At 40.9% G+C, this 16524-nt stretch overlaps 1 protein-coding gene across 1 annotated transcript in view; it reads left to right on the plus strand.

Moving 5' to 3' along the window:
* Positions 1-16524, plus strand: part of TNFSF11 (tumor necrosis factor (ligand) superfamily, member 11) — a 34759-nt gene that overhangs the window by 8186 nt on the left and 10049 nt on the right. The window contains exon 2 of the mRNA XM_008593347.1: positions 16-183. Within this exon, the coding sequence (XP_008591569.1) occupies positions 16-183 (168 nt within the window). The remainder of the gene's footprint in view (positions 1-15; positions 184-16524) is intronic.

A 16524-nucleotide genomic window follows, 5' to 3' on the forward strand; every position in this document is an offset into this window, starting at 1 on the left:
CTTTCTCCCCCTTAGATGGATCCTAATAGGATATCAGAAGATGGTACTCACTGCATTTACAGAATTTTGAGACTCCATGAAAATGCAGATTTGCAAGATACAACTCTGGAGAGTCAAGACACAAAATTAATACCTGACTCGTGTAGGAGAATTAAACAGGCCTTTCAAGGAGCTGTGCAAAAGGTAAGCTCACTCTGAGGTTGATAAGTCAAGGGCCCTACTGACTCTACCAATACCGAAAATTAAAACTGGCTAAGTACTGTTGACTTCTGTCTTTTTTATTTTAATAACTTGTAAAAAATGCTAAAGTGACTGTTTTAAAAAGATTAGCAGAATGCTCTTGAAATTGGTAGTGGTTGATTAGGTGATCAGAAGAGGACAAAGGTGGCTTGTGGTTAGTCGATGGGTCAGTTTGCTAGCTTGAATTCTCTGACCTAGAAACCATTCCCTCAGTTCACAGCACTTTCCGGTGGCTCTTTCCTTTCCGTCTAGTTTTGTAAAGGTAAGAACCCAAGTCCTCATCTGTTGATCAAGGGCTCTGATGAGGAGCAATTGTAACCAGCTGGTCCTTTGTTGCCATCTGTGGTGAGGAGGTGAGCAAGCAGAACAGGAAATGGTATGGTGGGCAAGGTGGAAATTTTGTGTCCATTTTCTCATTTTCTGGGACAGCTGAGTGCCAAGAGAGGAAATGGAGACAGAGAAGACCAGTGACTTCTCTTACACTGACAGCTCCGATTGAGAAACACTGTAATAACCTGTTTTATTTTCCTGGACAAAGGCACTTGAGAATTCTGCAGGCTCAGAATTATTTTACTTACTGACTCTACCAAAAACTAAGTAGAACCTGAATAGTGACTTGGTGCACAACACCTGTGTGCAGTCATGCTGCTCCTGCATATCCCAGCCCCTGGGGGGTCTCTGGTCATCCCAGATGAAACCCTGAAGTTCTCGAAGCCCTTAAATGCAAATTTAATTGTAATTTAGGTTACTTTAAAAAAATCCACCTGTAATAATAGCATATTTTTTATGAAAGAGGATGTGTCAGAGGTAGAGGTAGGGCAATGAAGCTGTTTTGTAAAACCAACTGGTAAATGTAAATATCTATAATACCTTTAAGGCTGAGATGTGCTGTATTTTATCAATTCTAAGACACCACCAATTTTCAGCTTACTTTATTATTTCATTCATCACTAAAAAAAAGTTTGCTAAACAATTAAACATGATTATCATAGATTCTAGTTGCATCTTAATTTCAGAGATACTAAAATATAAAAAAAAATGGACAACAAAATCAATGAAATACATATTACTGTAATATCTATAAGAAAGCCCATTGCTTGTGAAAATTACCTTTTCATTATAATCAATGTGTAGGGGCTTAGCTTTATGTAGTAGATGCATATTTCAAAATGTGGGTTTAAATTCATCTTTTTATCTTATAATTTTTCAACTATAGCAACAGCAATTCTACTAATCTATTCATTTTTATTGATCTATTTTATATTTTATTTTCATTAGTCTGCTTTTTGTCCCATTTATGAAGCTTTTTTCTCAAATACTGAGTACTTTATCTGTAAGCAACTATCTACATGTGCTAGGGGTGGGTGATCTGTTAGTTCGAAACTGAATCCCTTATTAAGGTAATTCTGGTTAGGTAAATGATTGTGTTCTAATTTTCTGTCTAGATAGGCTCAAAATGAATAGCTAGACTTTGAATTTCATGGTGTCCTGGTTCTTAAAAATTATCCTTTGAGTTTGTTACGAAAGAATAAGTATGGAAGATCAGCCAAGATAATTTTTAAAATAAATAATATTAAAAACTCATGCTGTTAATGTTTATTTATGGAAATGCAAGAATGGTTCAATCCTAACAATTGAAAGGACAAAAATATATTATCACCTCATAGATCCTGAGAGGTGATTGACAAAATTTTGCATCTACTTCTGATGTTTAATATCCACTAGAAAATAGAACTGGATGGATTCTTTATATTATTACAAATATCTCAAACTAAAAGTTAGGTGATGATGAAAAATAGGAGCATTTCTCTTAAAGTTAGGAGCAAAACAAAGATGTCTTCTGTCCCCACATTATTTAACATTGTTCTAAAGGTGCTAGGTAATGTAATTACACAAGAGAATGAAATAAGAAAAATACACAGAGAAACGGAGAAGGCAGAATTTGCATATGATATGATCATATCCTTAGGAAAATTCAACACAAACTGAAAGGCTACAAGCAAAATAAAATAAATCAGTTTGTAAAAATTAATAAGTAATAATCACCAGCTGCCCCCATCTCCAACAATAGTTAGAAAACATGAATGAAATATTTCATTAAGAATTTTTTTAAATGCCCTAAAAGTAAACTCAACAAGAAATGTACAAGGCTTATAGGAATAAAACTAGAACACTCTACAGAGATATTTAAAATAGGTTTGGGTAATGTAAAGACATAACTATGTAAAGTCGTAATTATTGTAATATAGCTTGGGCAAAGGATAGCAGACAAATTCATGAAAGAGAACAAACAGCTTATGGTAGACATTATTGTGTGTGTCTGTGTTTGAATGTATGTGTGTATGTAATTTAATGTAACATAAAAGTATTTCAAATGTGAGTAAAGTTTGAATTATCAAAAAATGGTATTAAAACAATTTGTTTACTATTTTTAAAAAGTTATAGCTTTTCTTCATGTCCTAAGAGTAATAAATCCCAGAGGGAGAGAGTAGGGTACCTGGTGGCCGATGGCTGCTCACTGGTGGTCACGTCCTTCAGAACTCTCTGTTGCTTCAGTGAACTTTTCCGTCACCATCTGTCTCATCATGTTTAAGTCACTGCTTGGATAATATGAAAAATCAGTTTGTACTTAAAGGTACTGATGAGCAATAATGGCAGAATTTTCACTATTTTAAGAGTATTTTGGAGACATGGTGCCTCATTCCAAACCAGTAACACTAATTATGAGGGATTTTGTACCTGGCGATCCAGAAGGAGAAGGATTTGTGGGCAGGCAAGAATAATCAACTGCTCTTAGTAAAGGCACACAGTGTTAATTATACTAATAGATTATTATGACTCATGGGATGAGTAGAACTTTATTTCATTATCTTCATATTTTTTTTGTGTGCTATAGGATCGCACAGGTAATAATATCATATGCGGTAATCCTTTGTAAAGAAGAAAGAACTGTCAAAATATACCAATGTGCATTTGGAAGTAGAAGATGCCATTTCTTCCCCCTAGACGAGCTCTTTAGGAAGGAGACGAGCATTATCCGTACCTTATCATTAGAATCAACCAGCATCCTTGAAGTGCAGATACTGTGCTAGGCACTTTGCCATACCTTTTCCTGTCCCCAAGGATTTAGTCTTCTCTTACCCTAGCCAAATAATGATTTGCCAAATGTGTTATCCTTTGATGAGGATTATTGGTTAATGTGACATTCAATACATCTTGCCAAGATAATCAGATTTCTCACTTCTCTTGCCAATGCTGAAAATAGGATGGATGCATTCGGCATTCATCAGTAGCCTTGTATCTTAGCTTTAGTTCTAATATAGATATTGAGTGAACCCATAGAACAAAATTACATGTGTGGCTGCAGTCATTATTGAGAGATAAACCAGTGGTAACGAATACCAGACATAAGCACAATATCACATTATATGTGTGCAAAAACTGGTGTTTACCCAGCCCATCTTTGGTCAGACATGTAATGCTGTTTTTTTCCCATTTTTTGTTTGTGGCTAGGTTTTCTTGGCTTTTTCCCCCGCTTTAGCACAGAACTCTGAAGGGCTCTTGGTGATCCAACCCTACCAACCACAATTTATAAAGTCTGTCATAACAGTCTATGACAATAAAGAAAACACTAGTACAAGTATGGTGTCTAATTTATAAAGCGATTCTTGTTTCCAGCTTTGGCAGCCTCCCTGGCCTTTGCAACCAGGGTGGGGGGTGGGGGATATGGGGGGACTAGGAGGGAGGGAGTAGTGAGATCAGGCCCCAGTGAGGACTACCTGGCACAACCCACAGACTTCCTGGCCAGTCTCAGTGGAAGCCGTCTGTTTATGCACTAACTATACAATCTGAGTGCTCAGGGCTGTGACTCTACTTGACTTTAGTATGCCAGATTGTTGATTTCAAGCTGGGTACCTTTTGGCAAAAAAACTTGCTGAAAGTTACTTGCAAAGGTATTTGAGGGCCGGCCCGTGCCTCACTCGGGACAGTGCGGCGCTGGTAGCACCGAGGCCATGGGTTCAGATCCTGTATAGGGATGGCCGGTATGCTCGCTGGCTGAGCGTGGTGCAGACAACACTGTGCCGAGGGTTACGATCCCCTTACCGGTCAGAAAAAAAAAAAAAAAAAGGGTATTTGAAAGAATGATATGCAAGAGAGAGTTCAGTATACAAATTATACAATCACCTTGTTCTGCAAAATGGGACGTGTAATACATTCAAGATGATCTCATAAGATATGGGAAGTGAGCATGGGGACTTTCCTGTATATTTCTTTTTAATATTAGCTTTTAAAAGCTGTGTTTTTGTGAATATTTTGTAATATGCATAACATACAGTAGAGGTTTTCTTTAATATTTAAATAAATAAGTACATTTGAGAGCATTAAAATTTTTCTCTGATAGGGCTGCACGATCAGAAATGTTTAGAGATCACAGAAGGAAGCTGTGAGCCCCAGAGGACAAGGACCATAACCACTCCATACTCGTCTGAGTATTTCACACCTGATTCATTCTCAGGAATGAAAGACTAAAAGAACAAATAAATGATTGATGACTAATTGAACTCTCTAATATTTTCGAATAAAAATGGAACATCGACCAACTCACAAAGCTATTTAGAATGTTATAAATCTGGTTCTCCTTTCTCTGATGCCTTACTTGTGCTCTGATGCGTAGTTATAAGTATTACAGCCTGAGCCCCTCCTTATATAGCCTCGGCGCAATAATAAAACAGGTTCATTTTTGTTAGCAGGATCTCCAGCTGGACTTCTCACTTTCGTCACATTTTCCTCAGGTCTCTTTGCTGCTCTGTATCCTGTTCACCTTGTAGAGGCAGGCTTATAATGTAAACAGAAAACACCACTCTGCTCCTTATATGAGTGCAGTTTTAGAAAACTCCAATTTCACTCCAGACTATGAAAAGCCAATGATGAAATGGCTAGCAATAAGTTACCATGTTGGCCTGTCCTTGACTAACCGCTTCCTGGAAGGTAAGCTTCAGAGCCTCTAGAGACTGGCTGGACAGTGAGGAGTAAGACCAGAGAGCCATAGTTAGTGGACAGTTCACTTACCTGCAATTTATTCCCTGAATATCAGTCCAAATTTGGCCTCATCTCTTTGAGCATTCATAATGTCAATGCACAATATCTCGTGAAATTAAGCACATATATCCCAAAATTTGCAATACTTGGATCTTCAGTGAAATATCACTGTTATTTGGTGTAGACTAAGCTGGGTAACAAAGAGACCCATGTGTTCAGTGAATTAAAGTAGTTTTTTTTTCTGTTATGTAATAATCCGAAGGTGAGCCGTCCAGGGCTTGTAGGGAGGCGCCTCCATCCTCCACATGTACGTCCCATCTCTGTATGCAAGTTGGCTTTTCCATTTGTTGTCATTCCTAGATAGGGAGAGCGTGAAGGAAAAAGTGAGGACAGCATCTGGGAGTTGAGGCATCACTTCTAGTAGCATCGTCTTGGGTGGAAGTTACTCAAAGGACTGTGTCTTGCTGCAAAGGATGCTGGATGATGTAGTCTCTAGCTGACTGGTCATTTGCCCACAAAGGTTGAGGAGTGGGTTGCCATTAACTAATAGGGTAAAGAATAGTATGGGGACGGTCAGCAGTCTCTGGCATACACTAAACCCTGTTTAGATAGGAAAGTGGACTCACTATATGAACAAGAATTAACTCTGAGAATAAGAATACACAAGTCTATAAGAAGTCTTATTTCTAAAATTTCTTACTTTTAATAAGAAAATATTTTATTTTCTAAAGGTGAAAGTACTTTAGGATTATTTAGATTGCAAGAGAGAGAAAAATTTTAAAGTGAATTTAACAGCATTCATCTTTTTGAGGAACTTGCAAAGGTCTATTTAGACATATGCATCTGTGATTTTTGATTAAACCTTGATTGTCACTTGCACAGTTTTTGCGAGATTTTGTGGATTCAAGAACATTTATTTAAAACCAGAAAGTTCATCAGATTAAGAGACTGTGTCTTCTCCATATGTAAAGCTGATGCCTTGGAATTCCAATGTCAATTATTACAAGAAGGCTGTTCTCATTTTTAATTAAAGTAAGTAAGAAATTAGTTAAAATTTAAATAGATTATAACTGCTTGTGAAGCTATCATCATTGGAATTATTATATAGCCATTATTTCTCATTTGCTTTTAAGTTAATAAAGGGGATTAAATCCCATTCATGATCTTTGCCTTTGTATATGAGAATATGTGTCCCAAGAAAGTTTCTCCATAAACCCACAAGAAAATTTGGGTTTTGGGGCACTGATCAAGATGTTCCCAAATCAAGATGTTAGTCATATAGTGGTTTTCCAATAGGATTTCATCTCTGTTTGCCATAACAGTTTTGGGAACTGCAGTTCAACGCCAATCATATTTAGTGTTTATAAAAGCTGTCTTTATGGGAAAGCTGAAGTTAGACCCACAGAGTTTTGCTATAAAACCAAGGCCATCTACTCCCTTTTGCCAAGCAATAGGCTATTGGCTGTGTCCTCAATCTCAGGGGAGACCCAGGGAAGAAGGCAGGAGGTAGGAGGGTTTGCAAGAGGGAAATAATCAGTGAGTGATGTCAGAGGTGGACTTGACTTTGTGCTACAAGTACCCCAGGATGGAAGAAAAGATGCTGTGTTGACATCTCTAAAGAAACAGAACAGGAAGGAATGCCTGACGGAGGAGCATTCATTATGTGGCCTGGGATTGTGGGCTAAGATTCCAGACCTTGGTTGGAGAGCCTGATGGTAAGGGGGAGCCTGGAATGCTCTTCCAGAAGTGTGTGTCCTAGCAGAGGTTCGGCCTGTGTGATTGGAGAGAATGGTGTTTCTTAAACCTGCTGGATCTTAAGACTCACTTGAGACCTTTGTTTAAAAAAAGGAAAGCTCTCAGATTTGTCATGGAGATCTTGATTTGGTAGTTGAGACCTTTGTTTAAAAAAAGGAAGGCTCTCAGATTTGTCATGGAGATCTTGATTTTGTACTTCAGGGGTGGACTCTGTGATTTCTTCAAAGCTTCCTAAGAAGAGGTGAGAGCCACCATGGATAGGGCAGCCATTTCTGAATGAAGCGACTGTATTTGAGAAGTAGGGTCAAGCATGTGTGGTGTGGACGAGGTGGATTTTAGATGCTGTAGAGAGCTGCATGCGTTAGCTTGAACTTTTTGAAGTTCAGGGTCTGGGAGAGTTTCATTCTCACTTAGCTTACTCATCACTGGAGCTGCCCCAGTCCTCAATCTTTGCCCTTGGAGAACACGAGGTGGTGGTGGCGGTGGTGGTGGTGGTAGTAAAAATAATAATTATAGTTATAAACCGTAAGACTCATACTCACCAGAAAGTTTGAGTGAGCTCAGTGCTCTTCTTGGTGCTCGTAGCTGCTTCTGATCCCATCCACCCTTTCATGGTGAGTGACAATACTGTCATCTCCATCACCCCAAACCAGAAGACAGAAGATGGTCTTATACTTTGACTGACTAACTCCTCACTCATCCTTATCCTACGAATTCTACCTCCTTACAAAACCTTCAAATGCTTCCTTCCACTGTTCACTATGGTGGTCAAGTCAACACAGGCCGTTAACATTTCTTGCCTGGATTACTGCAACTATCCAACTGTCCGTGGTCTCAATCCCCTACTCCATCCTCTCCATAGCTGAGTGACTTCTAAAATGCAAATCTGACATGTCACTTAGTTTTCTGCTTAAAATATCCTCAGTGGATCCCTGTAGTCATCAGGATAAAGTCTGAGTTGCCAGACATGTCACACCAAATCCTCTGAGTTCTGGAAACCCCCATCCCAACCCCGGCCTCTCCAGGCTCATGACCTTGAATGCTCCATCTCATCACCTCACTTGTCCTCAGTGGTCCCACCACATTACAGTGCCTGAACTTCCCTAACCCACCTGTAACCTTTCACCTCACTGCCTCTCTGCTGTGATTATAAGCACAGTGAGGGCAAAGAGGATATCTGTCCTGTGAACACTCCTGACCCCTGACCTCTAGCAGCCATCAATAAACTTTGTTGAAAGGATGGATCAATAAATTATGAGCCTTTGTGTATGGTTCTTAATATGCCTTTTCAGGCCTTTCTTTGTGCAGTTGGTTTTCTTTCTTTTTTCTTTTTTTTAAGTGTTTTGTTTTGTTTTTATTGGTTATGAATATTCAGGGGTGCAAAGCAAATTGTCACCACTCATGCCTAAGATGTGATGGCCAGATCCATACTGGCAGCATGTCCATTACCCCAAATTGTGATTATAAACCCACTCAGGCACTACATCCTGAAGGAGGCCCCTCACTGATGCCCACCCGCCTGTGGGGTTGGGAGCCCCTCCTGGGCACACCCAGGGCTTCTTGTAACAGCACTAACCACATGGGCCTGAGGTTGGCCTGGCTCACTCAAATGTGACAGGGACTGGGTGATGCTTTGTTTCTATCCCCAGTGGCAGGCATATAGTAGGTGCTCAATGAAAGTTTAAAAAACAAGTATAATGAATAAGAGAGTGATCTGTGCCCATCCCCCCTCTTGGCGTCATCAGGTGGCTGGTTTAATATTGCCTGAAGCTGACCATGTTATAAATTCATGAGATTCTTAAAGGGTTGAAGGCTGCTCCCAGCATGGTGTTTTCCTGCTGCTTTGAGAGGGTGCTGCTTCCTTCTTTGGAGCATAGACACGTCCGGGACCTTGAGGCTGGGGACCCTTCCTCTCTGGTAGCCTCAGCACTTCCCTGCTTGGCCTCACTCATCCATAGCAGCTGAGCTGGTACCTCTGTCTCCCTGTGATCTCATTCTCAGCAGTCAGATGTACTTTTGCGAGAGTCTGTGAGACTAAAGTAGAAAGCGCTGCCAATGCCAGGTGGCATTATTATTTTTCAAGTGGCAGAGGAAAGCAGAGACATGGTAAACAGCACAGTTATCCCAACATGCCACACAGCAGTTACTCTGCCAAGCCCTTGGAGTAAACTTTTAACGAGTAGAGTAGTGTAAGACATTTTAAAATTGGGGTCTTTATGAAGACTAATATTGCTGTCATAAGGCTACTTTATGAAAACCCAAGGGGACCTTTAACTGTAGCAGAAGATTCCTCATTTAAACCATGAAGGTTAAACAATAAAAACTCATTTTCTGTTCCCAGCATACCCATCGCACTGCCAGGAAAAGCGTCACTCTCTTTAGGAAAACAAGGCCACGCTATTCTTCAGCCCTTGGGTGGGTAGAGTACGTTAGCTGTTTGCAAAGACGTGTCTTTTCCAACCAGCAGACTTCTTTTGGAAGAAATGACAGGACAGTGACTGTATTTGGGGTGGCGGTGGGGGAGGCCAGCCCACATCTTGGTAAAGTTCTTCACTGGGAATTTTCACAGATGGTCATGAAATGGTGGTGGCTGGTTCCATTAGGAAGTGAAGAGATCAAGGGGTTAAGAGTGGGGTGGTGGTCATGGGGATGTGGAATCTGTGTTGAAAAGACTTTGGCTTTGGGAGAATTTTTTTAGTCCGTAGTTTTATATTAAAAAATGAAGAATTGTAGGGATTGAAATGTAAAGCTGCAAATTTAAGTCAGAGATGGCTTCCACCTTCAGGATTAGTAGGTGTCTGTACCCCATCTGCCTTCTCCCCTCCCTCTGTTTGCTGGGAAGCTGGACCCCTCGCCCACCTCTCGCCCCTGCCCCCCACCATTGGGGATGGTGAGGAGCTACCTATCCCCCTTCCGCTGTGCTCCCGTCCTCTCCCTGTGAGCTTTAGGGGAGGATGCAAAGCGAGAGGCTGAGACAACAATTCTAAATCCTATCTCCTTGGTTGCTGCACACGCCTGGACACTACTCTTTCTGTGCCTTGCAGACCAAGAATGCCATGGAAAGAGAAGCTTTGCAATTGCAGATAAGCTATTGCTAAAATGCTAAAGCATCCTTCTGAGGGGTCAGTGTGTGCAAAAGTCTGCACGAACAGGAGGGCAGGATTCTTGCAGGTAGAGCTATCAGTAGTTCCATGTGGCTGGACCTTATGGCATCCCAGAGTGTCTTTAGAGGTGGTGGGGTTTGGGGGTACAAAGGAGGAATAGCAGGGGAGCCTGGAGTGGCAACCAGGCTAACTGAAAAGCTGCTGTTTTTTCTACACTTTCACAATGCTTCTCATACTAAAAGTTTTGGGGGTTTCTCCCCCACATTAAGTAGTTCCCCAACAATCCAGGCACTGATGGGGTGTCCTACAAGTCACTTCTGACAGTAACTACTCAGAGGTAGTGCAGACCCCACAGCTTGAGGGCTCAGTCCCACAGGACTGCTCCCACTTCAGATGCCAGTCACACGTCCCAGGTTGTTACCTGTACTTCTGACCGACCAGCTACAAATTGGGGGTTTCTACGACCCCCTCCTCAGGTTTGATAATTTGCTTGAATGGCTCACAGAACTCAGGAAAGTGCTTTACTTACTGTTTCAGTTTATTGTATAGGATACGACTTAGGAACAGACAAATAGAAGACATGCTTAGGGCAAGATGTGGGAGGAGGTGTTTGTGGAGCTCTAGTGCCTCGCAGGGCACGCCACCTCCTAGCACCTGGAGGCACACTCACCATCTCTGAGCCTCTCCAAACCCCGGGGTTTAGGGTTTCTATGAAGGCTTCATGACATGGACATGGCTGATTAAATCATTGACCATTGGTGACTGAACCCAATCTCCAGACCTTTCTCCTCCCAGGGGGGTGGGGGGTGGGGCTAAAAACTCCATTCCTCTAATCACAGGGCTGGTTCCTCTGGAAACCAGTCCGTATTCTCCAACAGTCACTTCATTAGCATAAACTCAGGTATGGTAGGGAGGGGCTTATTATGCATAACAAAGGACGCTTTTGTCACTCCTATCATTCAGGAAATTCCAGGGGTTTTAGGAGCTCTATGCCAGGAGCCTGGGGGGAAGACTGATTATTATTATTTTTTTTAAAAGATGACCGGTAAGGGGATCTCAACCCTTGGCTTGGTGTTGTCAGCACCAGGCTCAGCCAGTGAGCAAACCGGCCATCCCTATATGGGATCCGAACCCGTCCGTGGCCTTGGTGTTATCAGCACCGCACTCTACCGAGTGAGCCACGGGCCGGCCTAGGGGAAGACTGATTATATATTTCATATTGTATCACAGTATCACACAGGCCCGGTGGTGCAGGGCCTTAGAAGCCCTGGTGAGGAACGTGGACTTGCTCCTCAAGCCTGAAGGCAGCCCCTGGAGGATTCTGAGAAGAGAAGGGACATGCTCCTGTGTGTAATTTAGGATGCTCCCGCTAGCAGCAATGGATCAGTTCAAGGAAGGCAGGAGATGGGGAGAGGAGGTAGGAAGCTATTATTGTAATCCTGATGAGAAATAAAGGAAGGTAGTGGTAGCTGGGCTGGAGAGGAGGGATGGATTTCTGAGTTATTTGCAAGGTGGAAGTCTGCGGGACTTCTTTGCAGGAATAGGAAACTGGCTATTCGTTTTCAGAAACAACCAATGTGTGGCATTCATGTGCTAACTTGGCTGATGAATGCACTATTCTTGTAACTAGGTTGGAGAAGAATTACATGAAGGGTATCATTAAGATGTTAAAATGAATGCATTACATATGTTAACAAGTGTATGAACCCTGCATTATATCTGGCAAACGGGGTGTTAAATCCTTGTTCAACCAGCCAGATGCCTCTGCAGCTGCTGCTGGTATTGCAGAGGGAAGCAGCCACCTGAGACCCCAGCTCCGAGCTGGTGCCAGTGGTTTCCGAAGCATCTGGCTGTACAAATTCCTTCTTTTATGCTCTGATTGACAGTTACCACACGGATCACACGATTCACATCAGAATGCACAGGTGGGATTTTCAGTTTGATAAGCTCAGACCCCAGTCACTTGACCTTTTCAGGGAATCTTTGCAGCTGGGAACTTCCTCAGTTGGAGCTTAAATCTATACTATTTTGTAAGATGAAAAACACTGCAGTCAAACTTAAAACCAATTTAATAACATTAGCACCTGAATTGGAATGTTATTAAACTCTTGTTTGGGGCCCTTATTCAGCTGGGTTTGCAAGGGTGGTCTTAGGATTTGCTGTAAATATTTAAATTACTTGAAGCAAAATTCCCATAATTATTCAAAGGAGTTGAAAGTACTCGTAAGTGTTTATATTTATTCTTATTCTGTATAATCTCTCCTAAGTGACACTGACTTATCAAGATCAAGTGTGCTCTGGAATATCCCCCTCCTCCCTATGTTTGGAAAAAGATCCTAAAACATTTTAAAAGCTGTTCAAGTATCTGAAGGGAGCCAGGTCCCAACAGACTGGAGACAAGGTCTGCACTCACTATCTTTTCCTTATCATGCTCCTGGGAATCGTATTTCTTGGATCTAGAGTTCAGGAGAGGTTGAAGAGAGGCAGTACTAGATACCACAGTTACAGATCACATCGATCTCTTGTCGAGTTTGTTTCCTGAAGGAGAAATTGTGAAATCCCAACATTTTTTCTATGGGTTAAATAAAAGCTGAGATTTAAAAAATCATGTCGGTTTTTTTCTGTCTGTTCAAATGTACACTGACAACAAAGATGAAAAGTTAATGCAATCTAAATAGAAATATGCCACAATGAGAAGATTTTTAAAATGTTGTGAAATTTCCTTATCTCTGTCGTTTTTAGTCATTAGGGTTTCTAATCTGCAAAGCCTGATTGCTCTGGGTCCCGGGCTTGTCAATGTCGGGCAGTGTCCACTAGGTGGCAGTATGTCAGAGGGTTTATTTTATCCTTGAATCGGCAGATTTCTTTGGTTGCCTAACTTCAGTTTTCCTTTTTTGTCCTATTTCAAAGGGTGAAATGAAGCTATCATAATTTAGGCTCAAATTATGCTTATCTAAAAATGCATAAATTTGCTGAAAAGCCTACTTGTTGCAGTGAGACCATAAATAAGTTTATTTGTTCACGTGAATTTTAATAGCTTGTTGTAGGTAGTGATCGTAGTTGTCACGGTTAGTTTATAGAAACCCAGAGGCAATTCTTTTTGCCCTTTGCATGTGACAGATAATAAATACGCTGTATTCTGAGAAGGAGGATCACAGATCTTGCTGGGGAGCAGGACACTTGGTTCTCTTTAGGATGGTTTGACAGTGGCTCTTAGCCAAGAGAACGCGGGGAGTGTCCTATGCACAGCTTTCCCAGTCTGGAAGCTTTCTGGCTTCTGCTCAAGGCTGTTTGCTGAGAGGTGTGTCAAAGCTACCTGCAGTTCTTTATGCAAATCTGTGGGCATTCTGACAGTGTAGGTAATATATGATTGCATTGGATGTTTATCCAGAGAGTTAACTAACTGGTTTTTATTAATTTACAGCTTTCTTGAAATAAGATAAAACACGTACACAATTTTTTAAAAGTTATCTTTCATCTGAGTAATTTGTTCAGAAGAAAGGAGCTTGGATGTTCTTTGTAGTGTTTTCCCAAAATTAGATTATCAGAACTTTCTGAATTCAAAGAAACCAGAAGCAATGTCTGAATGATAAGATTTGGAAATAAAGAACTCTATAAATTTTAAAATACTCTAATTAATCCAACAGATGTAGAGGACTCATTTGGGTGAAAATAAATGTAAATTTGAAGCTTAGAGAATAAATGGAATTATCAGTTGGGGTGAGTTTGGGCATTCCTTCAGAAGGGTTTCCTATAATCCTGAAAATGAAAAATATTCGGAGGCATTCAGGGAAGATTCATCCTTGGGATGTAATAACAAAGTATTTGATCTTTGAGAAAATAAGAAAACAGAGTGGCTCCTGCTTTGTAGAGTGGACCTGATAGAGTCATATTTGGAGACACAATGCCCTTGTCCGTAGGACCTTAGTTTGTGAGATTTACCAGACAAGCCCTGAACATAGCTTGGCCAGTTCTGAGCTAGCTGTTTTCTGAAACCCCCGGGTCTATATTTCCTGGTGTTTAGGCTCCTTGTTTGTTAGATCCCCAGATACCCAGTAACCAGGTGTCTCCTTTGCAGAGTTTCTACTTCAGGGAGGGAACCGCACTCTAGGGATCACCAGACAGGCCACTGATACTTTTCTCCCAGCTGAAAGCACATTTGATAACAAATGTCTTGTAAAGGGGTGGGGGTACATAGCTCCAGAAGGCAGAGGTTCAAGTTCCAGCTTTGTTAGATGAATCCTTGTTCTCTCTCTGCCTCCATTTCTCAGCCTGAAAAATGAGGTTGGTAATAGTTACCTGCCTCTGATTCTAATAAAACTCATATACGTTAATACGAGGGAAACACTTTGTTGGCTACAAATGTAAGCAGTTATTTAATTTTCAATATGTAGAATATATATGCAAGCTGTGAGGATATAATAAACCTTGACTAAAGAAAGGTGTCTCTAAACTATTCATGAGACCACTTATTAGTAATATTGTTTCTCAATGCCTGCTACATACTAGAATCACCTGGGAGCATCTTTTAAAAAACACCAAGTCATTATCAGATGAATTGGGTTAGATCCTGGGGTTGGGGCCAGGACATGGGTATCTTCAAAGCTTCCCGGGTGACTCTAAAGTGCAGCCAGGTTCCCCACTGAAATGCATTAGGTTCTGCCCACAGAAGTTCACTTACAGTCCCAAGGCTGCAAGACACCCTCAAAGTGTAGTCTTAGAAGAATATTAACGTTTACAATTAATATCTACACAAACAAATAACAGTGATCCTTGAGCTCAAAAAGCTGGGGTGGAAATACTGATCGAGGGAATACATTTTTTTGTAACCTGAGGTGGTAGACACATCATACAGTCCCCCTTTTTATATTAAAACTTCCTATAGAGCTCCTGAGAGGACTTGCAATTCTTGGACTCCCAACAGATATCACATGACAGCGGCATTATCTCATGGGTCTCTAGCTAGAGTTTTAATTCATCCTGGTCACCAAGCTTTTTTTTTTTTCTTAAAGCACACATTGAAAGTGCTTCTGAGAGGTGTGGCAGCTCTGACCTAGAACTACTGATTAAATGGGCAAGAAAAGCTCATTTCCAGGTGGGAGAGAACAAACTTTTCCTGCCCATTTAGTCAGTGGCTTGAGTCTGTTGCTTCTTTGGCCTGGTTCTTGAGCTTTGAGAAAATTCCAATTTGCACATCTGTGAATCTTTCAGGATGTGAAAGGGATGTCATTCTCCAGTGAGGCCCCAGGCTGGCAGCACCAGCTCACCTGTTACAAATGCAAATTCCTGGGCCCACCCCAGATCTACTGCATCAGAAACTCTGGGGCTGGGTCCAACAGTCTGTGTTTTAATACACCCTCCAGGAGGGTGTGATGCACAGTCTGAGAACCACTGAGCTAGGACAAAGGCACTTTCCTTGGTTTTCTCGATAATAAGTGTGTGTGTGTTGAAAATCACCAAACAGGCATTTGTAGGTCTACACTACACTTAGCTCTGCTTCCTTCTCCCCTTCTCTCTCTCTCCTCTGATGGCGGAGCAGATCACAGCTTGAGGAAAATGGTGGGAGGTAGCTTTAAATCTCTGAATCATTCTGTCACCAAGGTTCTTACTTCAATCTTTAAAAGCCAGTAATCAAGTAAAGTTACACTGTATATATAAATATATAAAGATATACACAATGTATAAAGATATACATAAATGTATAAATACACACTGTGTACATAAAAGTGGATAAAGATAGGTACAGTGTATACAGATACATCATATACAAGGGTACTTCAAAAAGTTTATGGAAAAATAGAATTAAAAGAGAATACAAATCTTTCCATGAACTTTTTGAAGTACCCTTGTATATATAAACGCATGAAGTTATACACATGTATAAAGGTACACTGTGTAAATGCAGGGGAGACAAAACCAGGAAATTCCAGAAATTAGGCCACCAGTGAGAACAATGAGAAGCTGAAGGTCTTGAGGAGACTTGTGACACAGGAGGTTGGCATGTATAAAGATATACATAAATGTATAAATACACACTGTGTACATAAAAGTGGATAAAGATAGATACAGTGTATACAGATACATCATATACAAGGGTACTTCAAAAAGTTTATGGAAAAATAGAATTAAAAGATAATACAAATCTTTCCATGAACTTTTTGAAGTACCCTTGTATATATAAATGCATGAAGTTATACACATGTATAAAGGTACACTGTGTAAATGCAGGGGAGACAAAACCAGGAAATTCCAGAAATTAGGGCACCAGTGAGAACAATGAGAAGCTGAAGGTCTTGAGGAGACTTGTGACGCAGGAGGTTGGCGGGGGTAAGGGCCTCCGCATCCGTCAATCAAAAGAGGCCACTGTTTGCCTAGAATACCCTGC

Source organism: Galeopterus variegatus, unplaced genomic scaffold (assembly GCF_000696425.1).
Source record: "Galeopterus variegatus unplaced genomic scaffold, G_variegatus-3.0.2 Scaffold9022, whole genome shotgun sequence".
NCBI classification, from domain to species: domain Eukaryota; kingdom Metazoa; phylum Chordata; class Mammalia; order Dermoptera; family Cynocephalidae; genus Galeopterus; species Galeopterus variegatus.